This window comes from Vulpes vulpes, chromosome 2, assembly GCF_048418805.1.
Source record: "Vulpes vulpes isolate BD-2025 chromosome 2, VulVul3, whole genome shotgun sequence".
Taxonomy (NCBI): Eukaryota; Metazoa; Chordata; class Mammalia; order Carnivora; family Canidae; genus Vulpes; species Vulpes vulpes.
This window is the reverse complement of record NC_132781.1, coordinates 50,864,794-50,887,079: the sequence shown is the minus strand read 5'-3', so window position 1 is coordinate 50,887,079 and position 22,286 is coordinate 50,864,794. Positions and strand designations below refer to the sequence as shown.

At 53.7% G+C, this 22,286-nt stretch overlaps 1 protein-coding gene across 2 annotated transcripts in view; it reads right to left on the bottom strand.

Annotated features, from left to right (window-relative positions):
• The window catches only part of OLFM1 (olfactomedin 1), a 38,028-nt gene extending 30,028 nt beyond the window's left edge, over positions 1 to 8,000 (bottom strand). For both annotated transcript variants that reach the window (XM_025982060.2, XM_025982061.2), the window contains exon 1: positions 7,641 to 8,000. In XM_025982060.2, coding sequence (XP_025837845.1) covers positions 7,641 to 7,736 — 96 coding nt within the window. In that variant the 5' untranslated portion in view covers positions 7,737 to 8,000. The remainder of the gene's footprint in view (positions 1 to 7,640) is intronic.
• Positions 8,001 to 22,286: the final 14,286 nt, after the last annotated feature.

Genomic DNA, 22,286 nt, shown 5'->3' with positions numbered 1-22,286 from the left:
CACCCCCAGAACAGGGGCTGCTTTCAAGGACAAAGGGCTCTGTGACCCGCAGCTATCACCGGGGCTGCTTCTTTCCTGAGCCACGACACCCCCTTCCAGCCCTTTGTCCTGATAGTCTGTCCATCCAGAGAGCTGACTGCCCGTGGCCCCTCCCCGTTCCCCACCCCCCCCACACCCTCTGCTCCTGCTCTGGAACGTTCCTTGCCGCTTTCATAAACATTGCCTCCGACGAGCTTATGTCCAGACTGGGAGGCCACGACTTCAAATCCTCTTAGTTGCCCCCTGGAATGGAGTCCACATGTGGGAGTGAGGGGCCTGGATGAGAGAACTCGGCAGGCACGATGCCCTGTGCGCTGAGCTCAGGGCTTCGTGGGGTGGGGGTCCCATGGATGTGACTGTTTCCTGCTGTCGGTTAAGGGATTGGGGACAGACTGGTTTTTACTGGATCAGTTATTGATGCTGACACAAATTCGTGGACCCTGATGTGGATCAGAAATTGACGTTGGCTATGAAAACATCTGAGAGTCAACCCTGGGACACCCAGGAAGTCACCGTCCGCTCAGAGCAGGACTTGGGTGCTCCCAGAGGCTCTTCCCTCCCAGAGCCCACGCTCTGCCCTCAGCCGATCAGGACCCTCGGCCTGCGGAGCCTGGACTCGGCCTCAGGAAGCTGCCCAGCCAGCTCTCCGGGACAGTGCACCATCTCTGGAGAAAAGGACTACCTCGATGCCATGCCCCCTGAGGCTGCAGGATGAGGCCGGGAGGCTGGGCTGCCGGGGGATCGGGAGCCTCAGAGCACGGGGCAGGCCAGGGGCTCCGGGACCCACACCTGAGAGCAGCAGATTGTTTCTGAAAGCCTGCCTCCGTTTCTTCTCCGAGTCCCGCTCTGCTGTCAGATGTAACGCCAACGCCCCGCGGTGCTGAGCACACTATTTATAACATGTATGAATACACCTCTGTTCTCTCTTCGACCCTCAGACACCCCAAGCGGGAGTAACTTGCTTTCCGGAGCCACCCGCGAGCACCATCTTGCACACTGGAAGTCTCTGCCGGGAAGCCTGAGCTCCGGAACAGCGTCCTATCTGCTCACCCGCCCCACGCACGGCAGGAGGGCACACTTCTAGCCTGCACATCTGAGTGTGGACGCAGCCGGGGAGGGGGCTTCCCCTCATATCCCCCCAGGCCCGGCTCCCACAGCCACCCTCTCTCCTCCCGACTGACTGCTAGACCGTAGATGTCATTAAACCGTGCATAAGGAGCCCACGGGCCCAATCCCTGTGGCGGAGATCAGAGCAAGCGGATTGGAAAGCTGGCATCTTTAAGCACTGCCTGAGAGCAAAGAAGGTGCCTTCACCCTCTGACATCTGGCAGTTGTTGTGAGGTGTAACCTGGGTGCAAAGGAAGGGGGAGCCGGCATTTACAAGAAGCCCCCCCTCTCCGGCAGAGCTTGGTCCCTTTTCCCCAGGGAGTGCTCCCTGAATGATGCTTATAGCCACACAGGATGTGACTGGGGCTGCAGACGGGCATGCCAGGGGCGAGCAGCATGAGCTAAGTACGTCTGTGCATTCTTGCCTGCTTCTTGGACTCAGCCGTCACACAGACGCTGGGACACCTGCGGGGAGCAGAGCTGCTCCGTGAGCCCCAGAGAATGGAGGTGAGGAGCCCAGGTGTGCTGTCCCAGACACACACACACACACCCTGCCATGGGGACTTGCTCCAGGCTGCCCCCCTTCCTGGTAAGAGGAAGGAGACAATGTGGGGCCCCTGCCAAACGCTCCCTGGCGCTCTGCTGCTCCCCTTCAAAGGCTGCGTTTCCAGGTCAGAGCTGGTGGAGCGTAGGGCCCGCCACTGGAGATGCAGCCAACCCAGACCCGTAGCGCTGCTCTGCAAAGGTCTGCAGCTCGATGACGTGGGCATCCAGACACGGTCCTGGTGGGCAGTGTGCCTCGGGGACGCTCAGCATCCGGGCTGGAGTTAACCACGTGCTTTATTTTTTATTTTATTTTTTAAAGATTTATTTATTTATTCATGAGAGACACAGAGAGGCAGAGACACAGGCAGAGGGAGAAGCAGGATCCCCACAGGGAGCCCAATATGGGACTCGATCCCAGAACTCTGGGATCACAACCTGAGCCAAAGGCAGATGCCCAACTGCTGAGCCACCCGGGCATCCCAACCATGTGCTCTAGAGTCTGGCGAGTTTCTCATGCATGTGCCCCTCTGAAAAGCAAAGGGACGGGCATCCTCCCGTCCCACTTGCTGTGCAGGTCAGAGCCACCTGGACCATGGGACCTTCAGGAGAGGCCCAGCCGTGGCGAGGACCCTGTGGCTGCTGCTTTCAGAGTGTGAAGAGCATCTGAGCCCAAAGTTGGCTCCCCTCCCCGTCAGCCCGGCTTGCAGTTGTCATGTATCTAATTCACTTTAGCTAGTAATTAGTTTTGTATTACTTTACACGGTGATGTTAATACTGATTACAGGGCTTGATAACTTTAGTAATAAATACAACCCAAGGCGGAAAATTACCTTTCTTTTTATTGGAGAAGGCTGAAGTCAGTGGAAGGAGAAGCAAATTGCTTTCAGAGATGAAGCAGCTGCCAGGGAGGAGGATTTGCAGCAGCCCCCCCGCCCTCCGGTGTCACAGCACCTTCCTTCCCTGGAAGGTGGGGCCACCTGGGAGTGGGGAGCACTCCTCACCCCCTGCTCCTCTCTGGTGGGCCGGCCCTGAGGGAAGGGGCCTGCAGACCCACCTGCAAAGGAGGAGTAAATGCTGTGCACTGTGAGCTGATGGATTTAGGGGAAGACCGTAGTGCTCCTGAACCCCCAGCCCCACTATTGCTACCACCCTGTTCTCCAGGGCAGACGTGGGGGCAGGCCAGGAGCCAGGGCAGGTAGATGGGAGGTCTGCGGGGTCATCAGCCCAAGGTCAGTCTCCAATAGGTCACAGGACTGGGCTGTTTTATTCTCATTAAATTTGCTCAGGGGAGGGGGCACCTGGGGGGCTCAGTCGGTGAAATGTCTGCCTTCAGCTCAGGTCATGATCTTGGGGTCCTGGGATCGAGCCCCTGCATCAGGCTCCCTGCTCAACGGGCAGTCTGCTTCTCCCTCTCCCTCTGCCCCACCCCCTGCTCTTTCTCTCTGTCAAATAAATAAATAAAATATTTTAAGAAATTAAGTATGCTTTAGGGGAGGGGGCGCCTGGGTGGCTCAGTGGTTAAGCGTCTGCCTTCAGCTCAGGTTGTGATCCCGGGGTCTGGGGATCAAGTCCCGCATCGGGATCCCTACAAGGAGCCTGCTTCTCCCTCTGCCTGTATCTCTGCCTCTCTCTCTCTCATGAATAAATAAATAAAATCTTATAAAAAGAGTGTCTGCCTTCACCTTGGTGTCATGATCTCAGGGTCCTGGGATCAAGTCCCGAGTTGAGTTCCCTGCTCATTGAGGGGGGGGGTCTGCTCCTCCCTCTGCCCCTCCACCTGCTCCTTCTCTCTCTTTCAAATAAATAAATACAATCTTTAAAAAAAATAAGTTTGCTCAGGGGAGCAGTTGCATCTTCCTCTGTAGGACAAGCAGAATCTCAGGAGTAGAGAACAGATTTGGGGTGACAGGTCCTGGTGGGTTTCCTAGGGCCTTGTCCCACCAGCTGCTCTGTGACACCTGCCCCGCCCGTCCACAGCACCCACCCACACCTCCCCAAGGGGAGTAGGGTTTGTTCACGTCTGGACTCGGGCTCCTGGACCAGCAGTGCCAACCATGGTGACACCTGGCCCTCAAGTGCACTCTGCTCATTGTTCACGGCTGGAAGCATGCGTGGAGGCCTGCGTCCTTAAGAAAGGCTAAGCCCTGCTAGGGACGGAAGCTCTGCTTCTCTGTTAGAATAAATCTGATTCCCCCTGGATTCCTCCTGCCTGGACCCTGCTCCTCCCCAGGCTCACTGCTGGCCCTGGGCAAGAGCAGGCAGGAGTGACCCCAGGACCCCCAGGACCACACACACGTCACCCTCTCCAACACCCACCCCCGCTCCAACCCCAGAGCCCCGGGTTCACAGTCTCCGGCCTCCTAAACAAACAATAACGGCAGAGCCTTGGGTCTTCCCACAAAGCATGTCAGCCCAGACACCAGACCACACGGCTCGGACACGCTCTGTACGTGAACCCAGGTCTGACTGTGCTAAAGCCAGCTGGTGTCCAAGAACAGCACACCACGGGGAGGGTGAGTTAGCGACCTAGCAGGACAGGGGCAGGGGGTGGGAGGAGGGCGGCGACATCTTCCAGGGTCATCCAGTTTTTAAAAGGTGGAGGTCCAGGTTAGGAGGCCAGGAGCTTTTCTCAAGGTCACATCAATGGTGCCTGGTGGTATTGGGGTACATGTAAGGGCAGCTGAGTCAAGGTCGTTGCTACAGAGCCCCACCCATTTCACACCTTCAAACGCAGGAGCATACTTCTACTGGTGGACCAGGTGGGCCTGGGGCTCAGGTAGCCTTCCCCGCACCCACTGCCCCCAAGACAGAGGGGTCAGCTCCCCCGCACCCACTACCCCCAAGACAGAGGGGTCAGCTCCCCCACACCCACCTCTCCCAAGACAGAGGGGTCAGCTCCCCTGCATCCACCACCCCCAAGACAGAGGGGTCAGGTCCCCCCTACATCCCCCAAGACAGAGAGGTCAGTTCCCCCAAACCCTACCTCCCCCAAAACAGAGAGGTTTGCTCCCCCAAACCCCACCTCCCCCAAGACAGAGAGGTCAGCTCCCTCAAACCCCACCTCCCCTAAGACAGAGAGATCAGCTTCCCTGCACCCACCTCCCCCAAGACAGAGGGGTCAGCTTCCCCACACCAACCTCTCCCAAGACAGAGGGGTCAGCTCCCCACATCCCGCTGGGAAACTCCTATGATGCTTCCCATGGAGCATGAAGCACCAGCCTTTGATTGGAAATCAGAGAACAGGACCAAGTAAAACATCTTTCTGTCTGAGGACAAAGTTCCTCTGGGCCCACCAGCCTGGCACGTAGTAGGCCATCCATCACTGGCCGGCATTTGATTGAGTGGCTCATCATCCACGAGCTGTCGGGAGAACAGATGGCGCGGCCATGTGCTCCTCTCCCCCGCCCTCCGCCCGCATCCTTCAAGCAGCGCTGAGGAAGTGCAGGTACAAGCCGCACGTTTCTCACTTGTTTCCACCTCCATGCGTGCTGACCCATGAACACGGTGGCCCTAGAACCTTGTGTGTGGATCTCTGGCAGGGTCCCATGGGCGGGGTGGGCAGGGTGCAGCTGTGGGAGAGACTTCTGCAAGGTGGGAGACAAACAGGGTGGGCAGGGGAGCCGACACCTCACGGCTCAGCCCCCGGTGCTTCGCGTCTGCGTGCTCACTCTCCGTGTTCAGGGGCATACGGAGCTCTGCTCACGACACCGTGCAGTGTGGCTTCCTGGGGTTGAGTCACTTTGGGGTCAAGAAAGCAAGACTCCGGAGTGTGGATGGCCCCAAGCAGCTGTTGGATTCAGAGCAGCCCGGCCCTGACCCTGTTCTACTCCCCACCTTTGAGAGTGCTACGAAAGGTGCCAGGCCCCTGGCCCAGCCCCGATGGGGCCACCTGGGCAGCCCAGGTAGTGGGCATCTCTAGAGCCAGTGGCTACTCTCTAACCTTCATAGACTTGGAACAACCGGAGTGATTTTAGCCGGTGGAGCCTTTGTTCTAAAATTCCACCACAATTCGGGACAATAGGCTTCCAATAGGCTTCCGACACAGGACTCTGGTAGCCTAACCTCCCTCTGAGGCAGGCTGGGGGGAGGGAGGGAGGGAGAGGCCATGCCTCTGGCTGCACTGAGGGACACGGTCCCCTGAGACATCCCACAGCTGGATTTCAGAGAGGGGAGCCTCCCAAAGAAAACATCATTCCTCTTGCCGGCCCAGGGGCAGGCTGGGGGCCTGGGGAGCTGACCCAGGGCTGCAAGGGGACCTGGCTGCAACAGGAGGCGGAGGTGTGTGTGCAGGGGCTGGCGGACCCTCGGGGGTGGGGGGCAGGCTAGGTGGACACTTTCGACACTGAGACAAAGCTTCCAATTGAACTTGAACCAAAAGTTTCTTTCAAGAACAGGGGATCTTAAAAAAGATGCAAGGATGAGCCCTCTGGATGGAAAGCATCTGTCCTCTGGGTGCCTAGAATCGGGAGGGCCATTGAGGCCTGGGGGGCCCTCAGGGCAGCCACTGCCAGGCCCACGGATAACCAGCTATCTCTTCCCCAAAATGTCTAAGTGAGGCACATGCTGCTAATTACCACCTGCCTGGCTCCTTTCTGCGTCTGTGTGTTCACATCTGTGGAGTGTGTGTGAGTGTGCACACATGTGAGCGAGTGTGCATATGTACAACTGTCCATCCACAGTACACAAGCCCCTTGGCCAGGCTCTCCCTGCAGCCAGGAAAACTTCCCGGTTCTCCCTGAGACCACGCAGGGAACTTCTCCAGGGGAGGTGGCAGTCTGGTGGCACCAGGGAAGGGGTCCCTGAGGGCAGGTGGGACAGCAAAACCCTCTAGACACTGCGCTTTCCCGGGCGGAACACAGCACGCCTATTCCAGAGCCTTCTCTCCTGGGATCCACCTCTTGCCCTCTCTCTTTGTTTCCTCTTTTATCCTGAGATGGAGGGAGACAGAGAGAGGGAGGGAGTGTCAGGGAAGCTGGGGCTTGTGGCCAAAGTGCGGGGCTGCCCGTCCACCTCCTGGACCAGCCGGCATCCCTCAGCTCTGAGTGTGGCACAGTGGCACCCTCGAAAGGGCATTTTAATGTCACTCCTGAGCAGCTTGGCTCCTGAAGCTGGCAGCCTCTTCCCAGCACCCCAGTGCCAAAGCAGCACCCCCATTCCAGTGCTCCCAGACGGCCCTTCTCCGCCTCCCAGACCAGCCAGCTCTGAAATGGATTTTTAAAATGGAGAATAGCAGCCAGAGACAGGCTTTCTATGGATACATTGTTCGGGGGATGGCAAGCCCGCTTAAAATGCCCAGCGGTCCCCACACACGCACACGGCGGCTTGCCACTCACACTTCACGCCGCGCATGTGGCCACAACCCCCCAAGCCTGCACACTGAGTCCATAATGCACCCAGCCCAGCACGCGCTGCCTGCCCTTCCCCGTCTGGCCCCCGAGGCACAATTGCCACCGCCGCCTGCTTGGGGAGCCCCAAGGGCGGCATCATACCCAAAGGCAGAGATGCAGGATGCTCTGGACAGGGGTGTGGGGGGTGGGACTCAGATCTACCTCTGGAGATGCCAGGCGCTTGGACACCCTGCTCCCCCAATCCCCCCGGATGACAAGCAGCGAAGGAGCCCCTGTGCTGCCCTTTGAACTTCTCAGGGGAGCGAGGCTGGGGGTCCTAGGAGAGAGGGCTCAGCCCCGCAGGGCCGGGCCAGGGCGGGGGTCCCAGGTGGGGAGGCGCAGCAGTCCTGGGGCAGACCGCGCCCCTCCCTCCCGCCCGAGCGCGAGCGCGGCAGGCACGCCGGCCCCCTCCCCACCCCGGCTGGCGGCTGGCGGCTGGCGACGAGCTGAGCTGCGAGCCGCTCCCGACTTCCAGGTCCCCGTCCCCGCGCCAGGCTGGGCGGCCACCGCGCACCCTCCTCGCTCGCTCGCAGGGAGTAAAATGGCGTTGGATGCACGTACTTGAGTGAGTTCGGTGCCCATCAGGATGAGGAAGAGGAGGCTGAGGAGCTTCCGGGCCGGTTGCATGTCTCGCTGCCACGGCCGCCGTCCTGGCATGCGGAGCCCTGGTGCTGGCGCCGGCGCTGCGTGGACGCGGACGCGCTCCCGGCTCTCTGGCCCTGCGCCTTCAGCACCCGGAGCCTCTGCTCTGCATGGCGAGCGCGTCCTGCGCGCTGTCCCCACTGTCCCCGGGCGGGGCGCAGCCCTCCGCGGCCCCTCCTCCTGCCCTCCCCCCGCACCGCGCGCCTGGGAGGGGGTGCCAAAAGTTTGCGAGAAAGGCTGCCGGGTGGCGCAGAGAGACCCGCGCGCCACGCTCACGCGCGGGCGTGGGGAGGGCGGCGGCGGGGAAGCAGGCTGGGACAGGATGTGACATCAAAAAGGCGGGGGAAATTTAACTGAGAGAAGAGTCCATCCTGGCTGTCCAGGGCTGCAGGGGGCCCTGGACCCCCAGGATGTGGGATGGGGAGGGCAGAGTGGGGGGCGGGGCAGGGCGGGGACTAGCGGCGCGGTGGGGGGAGGGTCTGACTTGCCGCTGGGGAGGTACAGAGATAGCAGCTGCACACGCCCTTAGGTGACACTGTTTAATGAGACAGAGGGATGCTCAGACCCAGGAAGGGTGTCTCAAGGCAGGGTGGGAGTTGGGGGTGCAGGCAGCACCAGCAAGCTGGTCATCTGGTCCTCCTTCCTGTCCTCCTGGGGTGGCCAGCATGGGGATGCCAAGGGAGCAGAATGTGTGCTGGGGCTGCTGTCCCCATGCAGGGTCTGAGGGTCAGGATCATCGTCTGCGTGCATACATGTGGAGCCGGTACACACGGGCCTGGAAGGGGCCCCCGGAGTCTGCATTGTATCTTCCTTCCTGTCACCCCATGCTGTCCTTTTACAATTTCTCCCAGCTGGAGACCCCTGTCTTAGACCAGGGCAGCTTCTCCTGGGGTTCACATTTCCCACGTGAACTACCCTTTCTGAGGTGAAACGTCCCCAAGCACCTGTTTTCTGGAAAGCTCTGATATGTGTTTTAACACCCATTTCTATCTCTGTCCCATTGTTTAGTATTTAGCCCCTGGAAAGTGACCTTTCTAAAGAAGGCCCCAGGCCCAACAAATCGCAGAATGCAGAGGTGCCCGGGGTGATCCATATGGTCCAACCTTCTCATGTCACAGATGGGGGAACTGGAGCCCTGGGGAGGAGTAACTAATATGTCACCCAGGGAGGTACAGAACAAGGACGGGATGCCGACTTCCAGGCTGTCCCCGGGTCACCCGCACTGGAGGAGGCATCCTTGGGCATGGGGCGAGGGGCTGGGCTTGAGTACCTTGAGAAGACAAGATGGTGGTGGGGCTGCTCCAGCCTCGGATCCCTGAGTGGCTCTGCCACGGAGGATCTCTGTTCTCTGGGGTGTGCCCTCCAGTGAGGTGGGCCCTGAGAGCCTGAGAGGAGCAGCCTTGGGAGAAAGGGGGAGAGCAGCCTCTTTCATTGGCCTGAGTGTTCTTATTCCCCATGGCCTCTCAGCACCTGGTAAGGACTGGGAGAGGCTTCAGGGGGTGGAGAGGGTGCTGTGCCAGAGCTGGGGGGCCGGAGTCTTGTCCTGACCCTCCTGGGGAGTGGCTCAGAGAGTCTCCACTGCTGTGGAATGGGAATGAATGATGCCACCATCAGGCCCTTGTAGGCAGTTGAGATGACCAAATGCAGGACTGGTCACAAACATTTTGCGAACTCAGAAAGCCCAGGAGGGGGCTGCTGAAGATTCAGGGAGCATGTCCAATGTCCCAAGTGTCCCCGCAGCCTCCACATCGATGCTCCAGGGCTGCTCCCAGCCTGCATGTGTGCAGAAGAGGGCAGAGGCTCAGAGGAGACAAGACAGCGTGGTCGTGAGTCAGGGATGCGAGCTCCTGCTTGGGGGCTTTTCTTTTTGTAAAACGGGGAAGTTAGGCTCTGCCGATTTCCTTAAGTAGACTGAGACCTGAGATCCGACTTGACTAAGACTGTTTATATTTTCCAAATTGTACAACAATATGACCCAGTGATCCTCCCTTTGGGGTGAACCCAAGGGAACGGAGAGCTGAGTCTGGAACAGAGAGGTCTGTATGCCCCTGCACATGGCATCCTCATCCACAGTAGCCAAGAAACGAAACAACTCACGTGTCCCTGGACAGAAGGCAGATAAACCATGTGTTGTGTTCACATGCGGGAATATTACTCAGCTTTAAAGAGGGAGGGCATCCTGACACAGGCCTGTGGATGAACCTAGAGGACAGCGTGTTGAGAGACCTAAGCCAGACCCAGACACACAGACCTCGTAGGATCCACTCCCAACAGGCCCGAGGGGGGTCGGGCCATTGAGACAGAAGGCAGAGTCGAGGCTACCAGGGGCAGGGGGACCTGGGTGGGTGTAGGGAGTAATAACTCATGGGGACAGAATCTGTGTGTGGGGTGATGAACAAGTTCTGGACCTGGAAAGAGGTAATGGCTACACAACATGGCGAAAGTGATCAAAGCCACTGAACTGAGCACTTAAAAATGGTGAAAATGTTACGGTCAACATACACAAGCATGTCATTTTTTGAAATAACGTAATATACCAAAAACCATCGTATTGTACGCTTGAATGGGTGAATCGTGTGATATGTACTTTATATCTTAGTAGAGCAGGTCTTTTAAAATTATACACTTGTTTTTGTGTTGCTTCAAGAAAATAAAATGCAAAGAACATAACAGCAAGAGCAACAGAAGCCTAGTACCCAGAATAGCCAATGTCGTCACTGGGGCGGCAGGGGGGTGGGCGCCATGCAGACGTTGGTCTTTGCAGGTGCATGTGGGAAATAGAATGCGCAAGTGTCAGACTGTGTCCCCTAAGACCAACTCCCAAGTCTCGACCTGCGACGTGGACACGTTGGCCTCCCGGGCCCTGCCCTCAGAGCCCCCTTCTGCCGGCTGGGTGCAGCCAGCGGGCCGCCACGTGGGAGGCGCCTGGGACCATGCCTGGCACACACGCACATCCTCAACGGCTAAGAAACAAGCGGGAGAGATGAGCAGGCACCAGTGCAAAAGGATGAGGTCATCCCCCACATGCTTCACAGCCGGGAAGCATAGATCGGACTTGAACTTGACAGGAGGATGGGAAACCAAAGTGAGGCAGAAGAAATTGGGAACTAGAAGCTCGTTCACCCCCACCGCGCAAATACCTTCTCCCAGAGAACCTTGCTACTCAGGAGAAAGAGAAATCCCCGTGCTCCGTGTGCTGTTGAGCTGGACGTGTGTCCAGTCTGCGTTTCCATTCGGCCCCCATTGGGCACATCCTGGTCCCTCTTCCTCTGGCCTCCCCTCCTGGCTCAGTGTTTATTTTTAGTGCTGATATTATTTTTACATTGTCAGGGTTTGTAATATTTAGATGGACTCCTGCATCAAAATCCCCTAGAGAGCTTGTCCTATGTCTGGATTTAAGTGGTCCCCATGCCTGCACCCCCACCCCCCCACCCCATCCTGTGCCACCAGCAGGTTCCCCCCTAGGCTCCCTGCTTTGATTCGCCCCTTTTGGGCTGGCTGAAGTCAGGGGCAAGGTGGCCACAGCCAGCACCCCTCGCTGCCACACCTCTCTGCGCACCAATGTAGATTCTCGTCTTTCTTCTTACTCCACTGCTTTCCCCTGGAGACATGGGGAGGACCTCAAAGCTGTGGCTGCACGCGGAGGTAGGATGGGGCCTGGCTCTGAGGCTCTTGCCTGTCTAGGATCCTCACACCAGCCCAGAGCCCCCAAGCTGTGCTGGTACGTGGCCCAGCGGCTGTGGTGCCATGGGGCACCACTTTGCTCTTCAGCTGGTGTGGTGGGGCTTGGGGTGCCTCCTCAATGCTGTCCCCCCACCCCATGGAACTCCCACCAGTGAGCTTCCAGGGAAGGAGCTGGGTTCCTGCTGAGACCCCTCTGGAAGGCAAATCAATATGCTTCAATGCTCCTTTAAGACAAGCCTCCTTCCCCTGCCAGCCTCATTACAATGTGACAGAGTGGTTGCCTAGGCAACGGCACTAACTCTCTCCTCTCCTCTCTGCAAATTTCCTAGCAAATGGGGCTGCTCCCACGCAAGGTGTCCGCTGCCTGTGCTCAGAGCCCGGCAGGCTGCCCGGCTTCTCTCTCATCCAGGCGCCAAGCCCAGCCGAGTGCCCCACCTTCCCCTCCCAGCCTCTCCGGGCCTCGATGACCTCAGTTAAACTGACTCCAGGGAAAGACAGGTATCGATGGAGAGCCCACTTATGTGACAGGCCGACCATAGAGGGCCTCCCAGAGGTGTAGGCACCAAGCCGGGGGTGACAACGACAGGCTCTCACCACCACCCAAGGCCAACTTCCCTCATCAGTTGCAAGTCTTTGGGGAAGGAAAGGGCCACCCGGCTTTGCTCCTGGACTCAGTGTCCTGTCCCCGCAGAGATGCTCAGCCATGGCACCACACTGCCGCCACTGTTCTTCACCCTGTGGTCCATCTGGCCTATGCTAAGGGATTAAACGTATCTGTCATGGAATCCCTGGGACCTCGTGGGGATGTGATGCTCCTGCCCCATCCCTCTCTTGCACCAGCTTCCCTCCTGCTTGTCCAGCCAGTGGGGGTTTGTCGGGGGAGAGGGCACCATGGAGCTGCCAGGGGCCACCCTGGAACCTCTCTCTGTCTCTAGGAAAGGGCTAAAGAGAGAGCTTCCAGCAGGGAGTGTCTGCGCCTCAGGGATGGATGAGCATGTACACAGGGCAGCATCGCTTCTGGCGCTTGCTCAGAGGGCATTTGCAAGAAGTGCAAGCAGGGTCTACACAGCCTCTGGTCTCTTCCCTCCAGCTGCAGCTCCACCCACAGATAGAGTTGGTTTACTTTCTCTCGGGTCTGCATGGAGTGACTTTATTTTTCTGTTGTCCCTCACACAATGAGCAAGACCTCCAGAAAATGCTGAGTGGACGTGGGGACAACAGGGTCCTTGCCCCGCACCCAGTCTTAACGGGGACAGCATTCACTGCAGTGGCGGGGATGTTACCATAGATCTTGGTGTTGATCGAGAGAACAGGGAGTGCTGCAATAAGAACAGAAGCAGTGATTTGGGGTTTCGTGGCTGGGATTTGGGGAGCTGCCACACTGTGTCCCGCTGAGGAGTACGAGTCAGCAGTCTTTGTCAGCAAAGTGGGGACATGTTAGGAAAGGTACACAAGTTGTTCCCAAAAGTGACGACCAGGGACAGAATGACATTTCTCAGCCCGCTGGTCTCTGAGTGTGCTGTGTCACAGCCTGGAGAAAATACCTTTTGCAGAGTGTCCGGTTTTCAGGGAGAACCCAGGGGCTACAGTTCCATATTCGGCCATGTACGCTCTCCTACTTCTGTGGTTCAGATCCTGTCCCCCAAACAGGATGAAGCTTTGGTCCTCAAATCGAGCCTCGCATGCTCAGAGGTTCTCCGTGGGCTCACAGAGCGGGCCTTTATTCTTCGTTGGCTGAGAGTTTTATTATGATTGGAAGTTTAATTCTGTCCAAGGCTTTTCCTGTATCTACTGACATGAGCATCTGGGTTTTTTTCTCCTTTATGCTGTTAATATGGGTCATTTACATGAACTGATGTTCAAATGTGAAATCATCCTTGCATTCTGAGAGAAACCTGCTTGGTCGTAACGGATCAGCCCTTCAACGTGTTGAGTTGTTCATATGCATCGACATCCATGAGGAATATTGTTTTCAGATGCTGTTTTTGCTTTTCTTGTGGTGTGTTTGTCTGGTTTGGTACCATGACCATGCTGGCCTCATACAAGTTGGGGATCTCCCCCTTTTCCTCTGTTACATGAAAGGGTTTGCGAAACTTGATACTATTTCTTCTTTGGCAGTTTGAAGGAATTTGCCAGTGAGACCATCAGGGCCTTGAATTTTCTGGGTGGGGAGCTTTGTTTGTTTCTAATTTAAAAACTCATTTAAAAAAACCCAGCTATAGAGATACACAGACTTTCTCATTCCTCTAGTGCAAATTTTTGCAAATTGTGTTTTCTAGGGAATTTGTTCCATTTAATCAGAAGGAATTTGTCAGGTGCATCAGTATAAAGTTTCTAATGATATCCTTTTATCAAATTGTTAATGTTGAGTGTATTGGCATGGAGATTTCGTAATATTTTCTTGTGTTTTTAAGATCTGAAGTAGCGGGGTGCCTGGATGGCTCAGTCAGTTGAGCATCCAACTCTCAATTTTGGCTCAGGTTATGACCTCAGGGTTGTAAGATCAAGCCTTGCATTGGGATCCTCACTCAGCAGGGAGTCTGCTTGAGATTCACTCTGTCTCTCAAATAAATAAATCTTTAAAAAAAAATCTGAAATAAGCAATTTTTTTCATTCCTGATATTGATCATTTGCTTTTTTCTCATTTTCTTTCTGGGTCAGTCTAGCTATGGTTTTAATAAACTTTAATAAACTTTGATCTTTTCAAAGAGTCAGCTTTTGAGGGGCACCTGAGTGGCTCCGTCGGCTAAGCATCTGCCTTCAGCTCAGGTCATGATCTCGGGGTCCTGGGATCGAGCCCCATGTCAGGCTTCCTGCTCAGTGGGGAGTCTGCTTCTCCCTCTCACTCTCCCTCTGTGCTCTCTCTCTCTCTCTCTCAAATAAATAATTTATTTTTATTTTTTATTTTTTTTAAGAATCAGCTTTTGGCTTTGTTGTCAACTTTCCTATGTTCTGTTGGTTCCCTGTTTCTCTGACATCTTTTCAATATTTTCTCCATTTTACTTACTCTGAGTTGATTTTTCTCTCCTTCTTTTTACTTTTTATAGCTCTTGAGATAGAAACTTGGTGATTAATTTTGGACCTTTATTCATTTCTGACAGGAGCCACTTAAAGCTATGGATTTCCTTCTATGCCTGACTCTAACTGTACCCCATAAATTGTCACCTGTTGTGTTTCTGTTATCCCCTCTGTGTGAAATATTTTCTGGTTTCCATTGTGAAGTCCTCCTCGAGCATGGATTACTTAGATGTTGTCGGCATCATCTGGGAGTTTCAGAGATCTCTTATTGTTGATTTCTAATTTAATTCTGCTGTGGCCAGAGAGCACACTCTGATTTCGATTCTTTTACATTTGGCTTATTTGCTCTGTGCAGCAGAATGTGGTCTGTCTGGTGAGCAGACTGCGTGCACTTAGGAAGAATGTACATTTTTCAGTTGTTGGGTTTAGTGTTCAATATCAATTTTGTCAAGCTGATGGATGATGTTGTTCAGGTCCTCTATGTTTCTATTGACTTTTCTCACCAGCCCCCCCCCCCTTTTTTTGGACTGTGGACTAGTTTCTCTTCTTTCTGTTCTACCAATGTTTCATGTATTCTGAGACTCTGTGCTTGTTTCCTCTTTCTGGCAAGTGGACCCTCTTATCTTTATGAAATGTCCATCTTTATCTTTGATAACTTCCTGTGTCTTGGAAGTCTATTGTATTTGATGTGAATAAAACTACTTTAACTTCTTATCCTTACCATCTACATGGGGTATAAGTTCCATCCATACACCATCCGTTTGTTTTGTCTTCATATTTAAGCTGCTTTTCTTATAAACTGTATTGAGTCAGGTCTCACTTTTCATTTTAACCATTCTGATAACCTCTGCCTTTTTAAAATCTTTTTTAAAGATTTTATTTATTTATTCATGAAAGACACAGAGAGAGAAGGGCAGAGACATAGGCAGAGAGAGAAGCAGGCTCCATGCAGAGAGTCTGACATGGGACTTGATCCCAGGACTCTAAGATCATGTCCTAGGCCAAAGGAGATGCTTAACGGCTGAGCCACCCAGGCATCCCTAACCTCTGCCTCTTTAATTGGTGTGTTTGTTCTATTAACATTTAGGTGTGTTATTTTATATTTATTTTCAGGATTTCCTGAAATCCTGGTTTTTTAGATATGTTGTTCTACTTTCTTATCTTCTTTTGGATTATGTGACTATTGTTAAAAATAATTCCATTATAATTTCCCTCTTGACTTTCAAGTTACACATCTTTGTGTTGTTATTTAGGGGGATTAGTCTAGGGATACAACATATGCCCCCCCCCCATTTTTCAGTCTACCTGGGTTACTGGTCTGTTCACACCTTCATCCTTTATGTAATCATCATCAAATGTATTACTTCACATGCATGATAAACCCCCAAGACAATATCTGTATTTTGCTTTAACCAGTCTTGTGTGTTTCCAAGAAGTTAAGGGGAAAATACTCATTTTCTATTTACCTGTATACTTGCCACTTCTGACGCTCTTCGCTCATTCTTGAAGACCTACTTTTCCATGCAGCATCATTTTCCTCTGCCCAAGGGAACTCCTTTGCTGTTGCTTGTGCTGTAGGACCCTAGAGGAGGATTCGCTTAGCTGTACTTGATGGGAAATGTCTTTACTCTTCATTGTTGAGGCTACTTTCACTGGACATAGAATTCTTAGCTGAGAAGCACTTTCAGATTGCTAAGGTGCCATTTATTTCTGTAGTGCTTTCTCTTTCTTCTTCATATTGGGTGATTTCTATCCTCTAGTGTATATTCTAGTTCACTGAGTCTCTCCTCAGTCATGTCCAATCTGCTATTTAAGCCCGTCAGGTAAATCTTTTCATTCATGATATTTTATTTTTCCTAGTATTTCCATTTGGATGCTTTTTACATTTACTGCTTGATTTCCTATTTCCATTTTTGTTTCCATTGATTGTGAAGATGTTTTCCGTTCCTTCATGGAACATAGTTGCAAATGGCTGCCTTATCTAGAAATTCCAATGTTGGGTTTATCTCAGGGTCATTTTCCTTGCAAATGTATCACTTTCCTGACTACTCATTGTTGAACAGTTTTGGAACTTGCCTTGTGGTGAGACTCTGTGACATCTCTCCAACCTACTCGTACAGATGCAGACTGCGCACTCTGTCACACCTGTGGATGGCAGGAGTACAAGTCTCAGCCTACTTACCCTCTGTCTGGAGCTTGAGGCTTCGGGGTCTATCCAGAGTGCTAGTATTTATAGTTGCTTTTGGGGACAAGATTGGTTGATTAGTTTGTCTAAACTGGGAATAGAACCCTGGAAGCCATTTGTTACTTGTAGATGTGTTTACCAGCCAGAGGCACAGGGAGGAGAGGTTGTCATGTCTCCAGATGCAGCCCGTCCTAGTCCCTTATATGGAACAGGCCAGCCTTCACCCTCTCCCTGTCGTCTGGTATTTTGTCATTGGCCACTAAGAACAACTAGGTGGCACTTTGAATATTCTATCTGGGGACTCCTTCAGTAGCTCATGGAGTTTGCTAAGTTTATTTATTTCTGATACTCCATGAAACCACAGGCAGCAGTGGTGGCAGACTTGTACCCTGGCATAACAAAGAATGTGTGGCATCTACTGACTACCTACACTGTGGCTGTCAGGGCTCTATGGCCCACTAGTCTCTCACATGCCCTCTGCCCTCTCTATGCTTCTCCAGCCTCCTCTTGCTGCCTGGCATCAAAGCCAACCTCATATGTGTTAGGTTTGGGTGATGACAGCCCCATGTATGAACCACACTCTGCCCCATACCTACCACACATAAGGTTACTCCAACTTGGTGCTTAAACAGCATTAATTGCTTACTTTGCTCACAAATCTTCCATTTTAGTGGGGCTCAGAAAGGACAGTTTGCTTCCATTCCAGTGTCAGCTGGGGTGGCCCGAAGGCTGGGGAAGACTCGAATGTTCTTGACTCCTCTCAGCACTCGTCACTCACATGTTGGCCATTGATGCTGGCTGTCTGCTGGAGCTCCTGCACATGGCCGCCCCATGTGGCTGCTTGGCTTCCTCCCAGTATGGCGGCAGGGTGTCAAGGGAGGCCATCCAAGAGAACAAGGTGGAAGTAAGGACAAGGCATTTTTGTGACTTGGCATCACTTCCTCTGTACCCTATTGGTTAAGGTGGCACAAAGTTTTCCCAGGTTCAAGGAGAGGGGACACAGGCCTCACCATGAGATGATTGTGAGGCCACCATAATAGTATAGAAAGAATGTAGGAGATGGGATATAACATCCTGACCACATTTGGTAAATCGATCTGCCACAGGGACTATCTGATGAGCGAGTGAATGTTAATAATTATTAATGAATAAACAACTCTTCTGTCTTCTGATTTATAGAGCTCAGAATGGATTGTGAAAAATAGTCATTTTTCTAAACAAGTAATCTGTTTGCAGCTTGAAGGTATCCCTCAAAGTTCCTATTCTTTAGCCATTAATAGCAACCACTTATTACATAAAACAATGCTTCCCTAGTAATTATAGTGCCAGGCCCCTCTAAAGTGTTTTATAGGCCTTGACTCATTTAGTTTTGTACCTGCCAGTTGTATCTGAGATCGTTGAACACCAAGATGTGACATCTGAAAACCAGGTGAAAGGCACCCATAGGTAACTGGGTATCCACATTTTCCACACCAGTGTCCGGTTCACCATGTTCCTCTTTCCCTCACTGTCCTGAGTGTCTGGGCCGCGGGTGGTCTGATGACTCAAAGCATGTAGGACTCAGTGCACCAGGCCTAGTGTGGGAGCAGAGGAAGTTTCAAGGGCAGGCCTGACTTAAATTTGCTGCATGAGGTGAGAGCTCAAGGTAGGCAGAACCGGGTTCTCCAGAAGGCAGAGCAGGGGTGTCGGGTGAGAGGGGCCTTTAGCTGAAAATATCTGGGTGATTCTTCCCAGCTCTATAACCCACTTTGAACCAGAACCAGAGAGGCCTGGCTCTACTGGGGTCGGCTGTGAGCAGGCGCATCACAAACTGTGAGAGGTGGGCCATTTTCATGTGCTCGGTGTTGGGCCAGTGCCTGGGATCTGGCGCAGGTGCTGGCAGAGGCTTGCTGAGTCAACAACCACCCATCGGGCGGGGGACACCTGTGATGGTTCCACGGGCTCCTTTAACACTGCAGGTGCTGGTTCTGTGAGGATCGGGAGCATGAGCTCATCTGTCTCATCCTGCCTGTCCTGAGACTAAGACCCAGACAGAGGTCCTCACCATGGTCACCTGAACCGCTGTGGTGCACTGAGCCCCTTCCCGTTCCCCGCCCCTGTCTGGGGCCACCTGGAAGGGTGTCCTGACCGCACTGGTTTGCACGTCTTGCTTATTACTTCCAAAAGGCTCCCTACTCTCTGTGTGCCCAAGATAAGGGTGACCCCCCGCACCCCGACCTTATCCTGGCCCTTCTGTCCTGTGGTAAGTGAGAAACCCTGCCTTCCTCTGCAAGCGACTGACCCTGTGACCTGGGCTCTATCAACAAATGTGCCTGTGGAAGCGGTCTGGCAGCCACGCTCAGAGGCTCATGCTTGCATTGCCCACAGCACTGTGGTGGCTGCTCTGGCACAGGGGGCTTCCTGCACTCTGGTCGTGGTGGGGCAGAGTAGAAATGGGAACAGAATTAGCATGAGCCCCCCACGATTCCACCCAGGCCCGAGGTCAGCTGAGGTGGAGCCTGCCCCATGTCCCTTGTACAAGCAGCTGCCAGACTGGCTCCAAAACCCGGTTCCCAGGTCCGCTTCCGGGGAGGGGCGGCCAGCTTCATCATAGACTGTGTTTGGTCACAGAGGAAGAGCACTGATTGAACAGCTGAATCCTCCCAGCAGGTGTGGGTCCACTTACCGCCATTTGCTGTGATGCGGAGTATTTATTCTTTGAGCGAAGGGCGCTTTCTCTAACCCACACCCATTGGGGAGCCACTGCATCTGTAGGTCGGAGGGTTTTTCTTTTTGTCCTGTCTTTCGGAGCCTCCTGCCCCTCAAACAGCAGAGAAAATAGATGTGTGAACCATCGACCAGGTGAATTTGGGAGTGTAGAGAGAGGAGGGGAAATAAAGATATTCCTTACCCTTAAAGTTGATTCTACAGAGTGTGACATGGAGCCAGGAGCTGTGCAAATGTGGGGTGGACCATGGTGTGGAGTTAGGGACGCAAGGATCTCGCTCAAACTGGTGTAGCAGGTCAATGGTGCCGCCGCTCAGGGGGCAACTGTGTTTGGGCACCTTGCCCTGGCCAGCATAGGTGCTCATGAGGCATCTGCCTTACGCTGCTCACACCAGTTCGTCACCTCACTGCAGAGGCACCACACACCCCATCCAGAGCAGGGACGCCACACACAAGGCTGTGTCATTTACACAGGGCTGACCGTCCCTGCTCCAAACTCTGGGGGCCTCCATCCTGCCTTCAGAACCTGCCTTTCCTGAGCAGAAGATGGATGGTACCAGGGAGGAGGGAGAGGAGGGACATGGCACCTCCGATGTACGAGGAGGGGGTGCAGGTGTCTGCATCGGACCCAAACAGCCACACCCCTCAAGCACGTGCATCCTTATTTCTGAGAGCTGCTGTCCTGCCACCCAAGGTGTCCTGCCATACCTCCTCGACATCCCACGGGTGGGCTCTGAGCCAGCCGCGGTGTCACAGATTGATATTTCTGATATGATTACTGATAATTTTCTTGGCATTGAAAAGTCATTCAAGTGTCCTGTTGTGTTAACTCTTTTCCATGCACTTTTCCTGTTTTCTGTTGGGTTCTTGGTCCTTTCCCAATGGATTTGTAAGAGGACTTAAATGCAAGGATATTAACCCTTTGTGGTATGTTGAAGACCCCTTGTTCTAGGTTCCCCACACCACGTGTGACTTTCCTGCCTTGGGAAAAGATCACATTTCAGGGACAGCGTGCTTATGCATCTTTTCCTTCACGACTCCCTGTTTTTAGGACCTCTGTGCTCTAAGATCCTAGTTAGAGACATGGCTGCACCCTCGAGGTAACTGTGCAATCCCCAGCCCATGTGTTCATCCCTGCGTGGGGCAGGCCCTGGCCCCTGCCCCTGAGGATTTCCCCATGCTGCATCCCACCTGCAGAGAACCTCGGTCTGTGCCGCCTGTGCTCGGACACCAGACCTGGGTGGCCAGGCACCTCTGTAGTCATGCAGCATGCAAGGGTCCCCGGGGCCCTCTGGCCAGGTACCAGGTCTCTCTTTGATCATCTCCAAACCTGCCTGTCCCACATTCCAGGCCCTCAAGTGACCCTAAAAAGCTCTGTTCAAAAGAGAGCATGGACTTCTCAGAAACGACCCGTAGGAAGGTTCTAGGCCCCAGGGCAGCAGAGGAGGATCTGGTTTGGACAGGAGCACCTCTTGGCCGCCTTGGTGACTATCTACCCTCCATCACTGCCCCAGGGTCCTGCAGAGGGAGAGGGATGTATCTCTGTGTGGTTGTGGGTGCACCTGCCATCTGAAAAAGGGGCTACAGGTGTGGGTAACACTCTCAAGCACATACACAAGTCGTTGCCTATGTTTTACATGGTGAGAAGAAGCAGTGCGGAGGTGCCAGGGAGGAACATGGCCTGGGAGTCAGGTTGACCCTGGAGCATCTTAAAGGGATGAAAGCAAGTGGCATGTGGAGGACACCAGGGTTTCCGTCAACAGGACACAGCCTGCCCCATCCTTCAGGAGTCGTTACACACCGACCCCGCACTGCCATCATTTCCCTTTTAATCTGTTACCAGACCTAGAGCGTACGGGCTGGGAGAAAGGGACCCACACGTCTCTGTGGCAGACTTTCTCGGAGGAATTTGTTATGAATAATTAATGCCGAGTTTTTGAGTTTTATGTAATGAAAATATTTTGGGCCTGTCTTCTTTTTATAATTTTGCATGTTGGTTATGTGATGGAATTTAAAAGGCATGCGTATTCGTATTCCCCTTTTCAATGTTTTTTTTTAAATCATACTCAAAATAAAATTCTGTACCACAAATGAAAGGAAATAACTTGGTGCTTCTCATCTGTAAAGGAGGAATGCTAACTAGCATTTCATGCATGCGTCCTTCCTGTCAGCCAGGGGACGCATACTTCCTGCGGAAAGCAGGTGCCCAGCACAATTTTGGATGATGGTTGGACAGGCACGTAACCCGAAACATACTGCCCAGAAACCCCAGAGCCCTGCATAGCTCATGAACCCTCACTTCTGTTTTGATGGGATTTTTATTGGAAATCCAAGCAAAGGAGGGAGCAGGTGAATTGGGTGGAAGATGGGATCTCTGCTTTCCAGGTAAGAGGTCAACAAGGGGTCCAGATGCCCCTGGAACTGGCTGTCTGCGTGGAGGGCCCCCAGTCCCGAGCACACAGGGCCAAGCCTGGAAGGGGATGATCTTCCCCGCCCTGGGGACTGCCAAGAGCCCCTCATAAGCTGTGCACTTTGCACGTGTCTCAGACCCTCACCTCTGTGCGGATGGAGGCTGACAAGGGGTCTTCCTCTTTCCAGAGTGTTTCTGGTCCTGGGGGAAACTAGGTCTGGATGACCTGGTTGCCTCATTGGTGAGTAGGAGCTGACACTGAATGGGATACTTCGCCCCCATATGGTGAGTGTCTAGGCACCTTGGCAGCATATCTGCAAGCTGACCTGTCCCATGTGTCCGGGCCATTTTCAAGCACTTCTGTGTCACCTACCTCCAGCATCTGGAGAGAGTTGGGTTCTCACTCCTCTGTGTCTTGGTGCCCCTCCAAGGATCCCCCAGCTTGACCCAGGAGGCTGGTCGTCCTGGTCAACGTGACGATGCCTGGGCCAAGTGTGTGCCGCAGGGGCCGACAGGCCTGGCCAGCCAGGGCCAGCAGCTTCCACATGCTGCCAGGTGGTGA